At 30.8% G+C, this 8,693-nt stretch overlaps 1 protein-coding gene across 1 annotated transcript; it reads left to right on the forward strand.

The window, feature by feature from the left end:
• On the forward strand, positions 1-3,412 carry CYP735A1 (cytochrome P450, family 735, subfamily A, polypeptide 1). The gene is made up of 5 exons (XM_088127910.1): positions 1-352; positions 678-904; positions 1,465-1,706; positions 2,178-2,559; positions 2,951-3,412. The coding sequence occupies exons 1-5, from the start codon at positions 76-78 to the stop codon at positions 3,368-3,370; spliced, it is 1,548 nt and encodes a 515-aa protein (XP_087984036.1). The 5' UTR covers positions 1-75; the 3' UTR covers positions 3,371-3,412.
• Positions 3,413-8,693: the final 5,281 nt, after the last annotated feature.

Below are 8,693 nucleotides of genomic sequence, written 5' to 3' on the forward strand. Positions count from 1 at the left end.
TCATCCATACAATCCATCCACCAATCTCTCTCTCTCTAAAAAAAAGCTTCCTCTTCTCCGCCATCACCCACGGCAATGGTTATTTTTCTAACGACAGCTCTACTGATCTTAATTTCATCGCTCGCAAAGATTGCATATGATACAATCTCATGCTACTGGCTCACGCCGAGGCGGATTAGGAAGACGATGGCAAAGCAAGGCGTCCACGGCCCCGACCCGCGCCCGCTGACCGGAAACATCCTCGACATGGCAGCGCTCGTGGCAAAATCCACAGCCAATGACATGACCTCCATCAATCATGACATCGTTGGCCGTCTATTCCCGCATTACGTTGCGTGGACAAAGCAATACGGTACAATAGCTATTTTTTACCGTCATTATAAACGTATTTTAATCTATTTACTTAAACTTTTGAATTACTTACTTTGCAGTAAAAAAGTCCTACCCAATTATTAAATTTTCATGACCTGCGTTTACTTTTTTTTTTTTTTCTTTGAAAGAAATGAAAAAGTCTCTCTTCTCTCTTTTTCTTTCTACATTTTTTTTTATCGTGAAAATCTTATGTTCAAATTTCAAGGTGAAGGAATAAAAATTTCAGGGTGACGTTGGATTTGTCCCTTGTCGCCTCTTACTAGCTCTTTTGAGTTTAGTGGTAATTTAACACGGTCGGAATGCAGGTAAAAGATTTATATACTGGAATGGGACAGAGCCAAGGCTGTGTTTGGCAGAAATGGAATTGATAAAAGAGCTATTGGGAAAAAACAGCAGTGTTTGTGGGAAATCATGGTTGCAAAGACAAGGAACCAAACACTTCATAGGGAAAGGACTATTAATGGCCAATGGGGAAAAATGGTATCACCAACGTCACATCCTTGCCCCTGCCTTTATGGGCCAAAAACTCAAGGTACATATATAAAATGCCAATTATATATTATTAACTTTCAAATTGTTTTAAATAATTTTTATATTATTTAAAAAGCCATTTTATTGAGAAGTATGCGAGAAATATATAAAAAAAAAGCCTGAATAAAAGCACTTCAATTGAGAAAAATAGTAGAAATATGGTAATTATAAAAGAGAGGAGACTTTGATGTCCAACAAGAAGCTAAAATTATAGAATAATTCCCTCCAAAATTTTTTATATTCTTAAACTATGATTTTTATATAGTTGTTACCGTTAACATGATTAACTAAATAATGATGACTTAGAATGACTATTGAACAAACTTTGATGCATTTCGTCCCTCCTCGAACGTACTCGATACTCGAGGATGGTTGAATTGACAAAGTTTAAATCAAAATTCTTCTGTTGTACCTTTTGTCTGTTGAAATGAGAAAACATAGGACCCATATGTTTAAACAATGTTAGTCGGTGAAGAGAAAACATGAACTTTTCTTTTTTTCTTCTCTCTCCATGTTGTAACCTTATTTTTGGATTTGTTTTGTTTGTATTGACATGAATAGAGCTATGCGGGGTACATGGTGGAATGCACTAAGAACATGATCCAATCACTCCAGACCGAGCTAAACTCGGGCCGAACTGAGTTCGAGATTGCCGAGTACATGAAGCAACTCACCGCAGATATCATCTCTCGGACGGAGTTCGATAGTAACTACGACAAAGGGAAGCAAATCTTTCATTTACTCACTCTTCTTCAGCGCCTTTGCGCCCAAGCCAGCCGCCACCTTTGCCTCCCAGGCAGTCGGTAAGGACTCATTTGATAACATTATCTATTTCTTGTTTTTTATTAATTCTTTTTTATTTGCAGAAAAAACTTACCATATTTGTAATTTCTTGTTCTCTCGCACTCTAACAAATTAAAGTTTGAATTGAGAATTATTTATGTTTTAATTATTTATTTTAGATTAGTTTATTATACAATTGATAAGATTTTTTTAGTACGATACGGGGAGGTGGGAGATCGAACTTGCAACCTTTTGATTGGAGATATATGCCAGATATACCAATTACCGTTGATATAAGTTAATAGGACTTTATTTATGATTTAAAAAACTAAAAACATTAACAGCCAACAAAAATAAAGAGACAAAATTTTGAAAAAACACTGCTACAAAACGTTTATGAGTCTCAAAAACTATTTAGTGTCGGATGCTCGTCTCGGATTTGGGTCTCTTCCCACATGATGAAGTTGATCAAGTGGTTTGCTTTGGTGCAGATTCTTCCCAAGCCAATACAACAGAGAAATAAAGTCACTAAAAATGGAGGTGGAGAGGCTGCTGATGGAGATCATTGAGAGCAGAAAAGATGGTGTGGAGATTGGAAGAAGCAGTTGCTATGGAAATGATTTGTTGGGAATGCTATTGAATGAGATGCAGAGGCCTAAGAGAGAAGATGGATTAAGCTTGAACTTGCAGCTGATAATGGATGAATGCAAAACTTTCTTCTTTGCTGGCCATGAAACCACTGCCCTTTTGCTCACTTGGACCATCATGTTGTTGGCCACTAACCCTAATTGGCAACACAAGCTTCGTGCTCAAATCAACCAAGTTTGTAATGGTGCAACTCCCACTCTTGACGATCTCTCTCAACTCACTTTGGTAAGCAAAAACTCAACTTCTTCCCACGTGTCAACTTCGACTTTTAGGGTTTCAGGATAATCTAACATGGTATCGAGTAGATTTGTCTATTACTCTAAAGTGATTTAGTTTAAGAGTATGTGTATAATCTAACAACTGTTTTAGCTTATGTTTTCAAGGTTTAGTGATGGTTTAACTAAGTATTAGAGTAGACGGTTATTAAAACATAATATCTTCGGACATGTCAATTTTTGTTTTTAAGGTTTTAGGATGATCTAACATGGTATCAGGATAGGTTCGTTGCAGAGTCATTTCTAGTATGGTTAATTTCATGTTTTGAGTTTTGTGAGTTGGATTAATATTCAAGCCCTAGATATAAACTTAATTAGGTTGATATGATATGTTTTTGTAGCTAAACATGGTGATAAACGAATCCTTGAGACTTTACCCACCGGCCACGGTGCTTCCGAGAATGGCGTTCGAAGACATAAAGCTAGGAGATTTGGAGATCCCGAAAGGGCTATCGATATGGATCCCGGTGCTTGCGATCCATCACAGCGAAGAGTTGTGGGGAAAAGATGCAAACGAGTTCAACCCCGAAAGATTCGCATTGAAATCATCGAGTGCGGGACGATTCATTCCATTTGCAGCTGGACCAAGAAACTGCATTGGCCAAGCTTTTGCAATGATGGAAGCTAAGATCATCTTGGCCATGTTCCTCTCAAAGTTTAGCTTCACTATTTCAGATACATATCGCCATGCTCCTGTTATTGTTCTTACCATACAGCCTAAGTATGGAGTTCAAGTTTGTTTGACGCCATTGAATTCTTGAACGCCCTTTTTTGTATTCTCTTCCATTAATACAATCAATACATACATCTTCTCAATAAAAATAACTAATCTCTTCTCTTTTCTTTTCTTTTTTTCCCATTTTTTTTAAAAGTTAAACGTAATAGAAAAGGAAAAAGATGAATCTCATAGCTTGAGAACAAGTTACGAATAGAAAAAAAACACGACAAGAACAGTAACAAGAAATTAAAGTAAAAAATGCAACTAAAATAGACAACCAGATAGCAAAAGGAACACCACATACCTCATAAATAAGATACGACAATAATCTTAATAGTATCTATTTGGGTTTGTAAGGAGTGCAAACAAAACACACATCAAACTTTAGGGAAGGAGAAGATCATGAGTATGTATGTGAGGGATAACATCTTCATTGATGCGAGATATTTTTGGTGAAACAAAAAATAAAGTCGGGTAATACGTAAAGAGACAATATCATATACCATTGTGGGAATGTGAAGAGAATCCCTTGTTCCAATGGATTCACCATGTCATATTTTTTTAAAAAATATTTTTAAACATAAATATTAGATTTAAGTAGATTTGAATTCCAATATGAATTCATTTTATGTTAAATTGTGTGAATAGGTGGACCTCTAACTCTCCTTTTAATTAAAATAAGATTATAGAATTAAATAATTTGTTAAAGTGTGAGAATATAATAGATCTTATCAAATAAATTAAGACACATTCAATTGTATAGATATCCTTCTAAAAAAGAATGAAATTATTCAATTATATATGGAAATTAGAGGGTGTCTTCTTCTTTGGGTTTCATGGTCCATAAACTTAGCAATGATGGTGCCATCACTCTTATATTTATCATTTTGCCTCCAACTTTATTTTATATTAAACAAATCACATTCTTTAGTTGTCATGTCATTGTTAATTATACACCCCAAAACATATCCTAATTCATCACAAAGATAGGTTTAGACTTAATCTAACTTAGTTTATGTGTGCCTAAGAAAATTTTGAAGATATTTCTAAAAGAAATCTTAGGAAATCAATAAATATAATAAATAAATATTTCATCATTTCTAAATGATATATATAAGTCTTCATTTGAGTATTTATATGGTTTAAATACTATTAATTTACGTTAAAAGTGAGCATAGCATAGCAGTAATTGACATATATCTAAAAAAAAAAAGAATAAGAAAGAATACTATTAATTTACCTTCTACTCTTAACACTTTGGTTCATTTTGGTCTTGAATTTTTAAATTATTCATTCTAGTTCACATTGTACTTTCATTTTATTCAAAGCATGGTCATGTATTTTTAAAAAGTAACCATTTTAATTTATGTTTACAAACTTTTAACACAAATTTTATACGGAAACAAAATAGGTAATTAAATTACATATATTTCTTTTAATTTCACAAGAGATTTGGAAACCTGTGTTTAATAATATTATCCCATGATAACTATTAAATATAAATCTATTTGATTACTTTTATTATTTTTTATTTTTTTCTCTGACAACTTAGCACGAGTGGGTTATAGTATATCCAAAAATAAATAATATAATCAAAGAGAAAATGTGAAAGGGAAAAAAGAGGTGGGGTTTCACAATATAATGTGAAGTTGTCGCCATGTCCATATGTGGAGGAGTTCATCCCTAAAAGGGGCTTTTTTATTTTTTTATTTTTAAATTTTTATTTTTAATTCGTTCATCCTTTAAAGTTAAAAAGAGTCAAAATGGGGAAAAATAAAAATAAGTTATGAGATATATTGTGTCTTTGGATTGAAAAATAATTAATATAATAATAAAAGTTAAGATTTAAAATATTCCATTTATTTTGCCCTATCTTATGAAAAGTTTTTGGCTCCATCCCTAGATATGATTTATCCTAATTTATTAATTGATAAAATTTAAGAAAATTAATATCAATTAATTAAACACATGTGATATGTAATTGAAACACGATGGAGATCTCACCTAGCACCTAGGTGTGTGTCAACACATTTAAATAATTTTTCATCAAAAGGATATAATATATATCTTTTATTTATTTATTTATTTTAAATACAAGTAGGCATCCCCTCAAAGAGAGAGAGAAAGAAATACAAGTAGGTGGATCAAAATATTAGAATTTGGATCAGAGAAAAAAAAAAGGATTTTTTTTAATTGAGTCATTACTGGGTAATTTGTATCATCAGACCTCTAGTTTTAAATATGAAAATTATCGTCCCTGTTTAAGATTCCATTTAGTTTTTGTATTTTGAACCTGATGTTTATTTAGTCTCTAAATTTTTAAAAGTTTTGGTTATAACTTTAATATATATATATATATATATATATATATATATATATATATATATTTATTTATTTATTTATTTTGTCTTTAACAATAATGTTATATGAGTGTCAACTTCAGCATAGATAATCTAAGACATCTATTATCTGACAGAAAAAATCGTGAGTTCGAATTCCTACACCGACATATCGTACTAAAAAAACTGTTATATATTTTTTTTATTAATTATGTTATTATTGTTAGGGATAGCAAACATTTCCAAATTTCTTTGTCCATGTACTTTGTCAAAGTACTAACTTTACCTCTAATTTCATTAAAAAAAAAAAAAAAAACTTCATCTAGATGGAGATATTATCTCTTATTTATATATTCATAATCTTCTACTTATCTAATCAATATGAAATTATTGTCACATTTTTAACCATTATGCAAAATTAAAACAGAAATTTTTTTTTATTTTCGGTAATCAATATCATGTGACTTATGCTGTGGATCTCTATAATCGAAATTCGTGGTACAGATATCGAATTTTTTAAATATTTTAGGTTGAAACAGACACAATATTAGAACTAAATTTGATTTTGCTCCATTATCCCGGTCCATACACCAACCCCCACAACCTTCCCCCCCCCACTCATTTTTCTATTTTACAAATATTGATCATATTATAAAAAGAAACTATTTTATTCATTTATTTTTTTTAGTACAACTATTTGATACTTCATAGCATTTATATTATAACTTTTTTTCTTATTGGAGAACTTCTTTTTTAATAAAAAACAATTGTAGTGGCTAACCATTAATTTTTTTAAATAAGCTTTTTTTTTTGGCGAAAATAAAAAGATTTAGGGGTTCCCCTCTTCATATTATTATTTTCAGAAAGCAATATTCTAACCCTATTGAGATTAAAATGTAATTAATTAAGATATAAACAAATAGAGATCTTTAAACTCACAATCCAAAATGGATAATTAAATTATGTATAGCTAAGGCTGAAGTGGCTAACCATCATTGCATTGTCTTAATTAATCGATGCCTCGTGCAAGGTGCAAACCTTATATTATAAACAAAAATCTATAGTCCCTATCAGAACAGAAGTTATTATTGGGTGGAAGGACATATTATAAAGTTTGATTATGATAAATTAATTATATTAGCAAATTGTTACAAATTATAACAATCCATGACCAACCCGTGGATAGCTCAGCGTAGTTCGATCCCCCACCCCACATGTGTTGTACTAAAAAGAAATTATATCAATACGAGTATAACTCTATGAATAAGATACTTTATTACCATATCAAAAGTCGGTAGTTCAATCTATACTTTGCATTTTAATTAAAATAATAATAAAAAATACAAATTGTTACAAGTAATTTATAAACTACTCTTAACATTGTGACGAGCTTATTCTTATGATATATCTATCCTAGTTGGCTTGAACAGACATACGTATTTGTCGTGCCTAAAGTACTACTAGCAAACTTCTTTGAATTTTAATAAAGAATTTTTATCTTTAGGTTCATAACTTATCTAAAATTATTTATTTAAGATTTCTGATTTTTTTATAACAATTTGAGATGTAGGAGATTCAACCTATGACATCGAGAAAAGGGATACATGTCAATTAGCATTGAACGTTCATGTTGGCTAAGATTTCTAATTTATTATTAGATTTCTTGAAGGAATATTAATTTTTCTGATTTCAGAGATAAAGGGTCATTTTAGCCATTTATTAAGATAATGCACACTCAATGCAATAAATATGCCGTGGGCTTTCAAATTCAATATTCATATATCAACATTTATTTTTGAAAATCATAAGAATAAAATCAATGTGGTCACTAGGTAAACCAGCCTTTTAATGACCATTATGTCAAAATTGATCATGCAAAAGTAACTTATTATCTTACTTTACACCGAGAGAAAAAGGGTCTAAAATCTTATCAAGAACTAATATAATTTCCAATTTCAATAACTTATTTTATTTTACTTTAACTGGGGTGAAAATATATCATTTAATTCACGAAGTATAAATTATCTTAATTTTTAATTTTGCCATTAATAGTTTAAAAGTTCTAATCTTGCCATAAAAAAAAAAAAATCAATTTCTTACTCAATAATGTAATTCAAATTAAATCAACTTATGGAATAGTGATTTGGTATTTAAATGATTTCTTTTTCTTTTTCCCTGGAAAGGAGACTTCATTACAAAAAAAAAAAAGGGCAAAGTACTTTTTGGTCATTGTGGTTTGAGGTAGATGTCTACTTGGTCCCTGAAGTTTCAAAAGGAACATGTTTGGTTCTTGAGATTTAAACTAGGTGTCAACTTGGTCACGTATTAAAATGAACACTTTTGGTACTTGAAATTTGAGAAATAGTTCTAAATGACCCCGGATGATTTTTTTTCTACTGTTAATTAACTAAAATTAAAATGAGGTGACAAATTTCAATTAAATTGTTTATTATAGTTTCTGATGTGACAAATTATATTAATTAAATAATATATGTGCAGGTGATAGTACTTTTTCTCTCCTCTCATCATCTCTTCCTCTCTCTTTCTCCTTCCCTTTTCCGACGACCACACGTCATTCATATCGTACATATACCATTAACTTCAAGGTATTTGTCTCATCAACAACTATAATAAATAGTTTAATTGCAATTTGCCACGTTATTTTAAAATTAGTTAATTAATCGTTAAAACAAAAGCAGAGATCATTTAGAACTATTTTTCAAACTTCAGGACCAAAAGTGTTCATTTTAAAACTTTAAGGACCAAGTTAACACCTAATTTAAACTTCAAGAACCAAAAGTGTTCATTTTGAAACTTTAGTGACCAATTAGATACCTACCTCAAATCTCAACGACAAAAAATGTTCATTTTGAAACTTCAAGGACCAAAAATGTTCATTTTAAAACTTGAAGGACCAAGTAGACACCTACTTCAAACCTCAGGGACCAAAAATGTATTTAGCCCTAAGATGCTACACGAGCTACAGAAACGAGGGTATTTAAATGATGTTATTCTCTATGAGTTGAT

The sequence above is a fragment of the Momordica charantia genome (genome assembly GCF_013281855.1).
Source record: "Momordica charantia cultivar OHB3-1 chromosome 8 unlocalized genomic scaffold, Mcharantia_2.0 BLBB01000008.1, whole genome shotgun sequence".
NCBI classification, from domain to species: domain Eukaryota; kingdom Viridiplantae; phylum Streptophyta; class Magnoliopsida; order Cucurbitales; family Cucurbitaceae; genus Momordica; species Momordica charantia.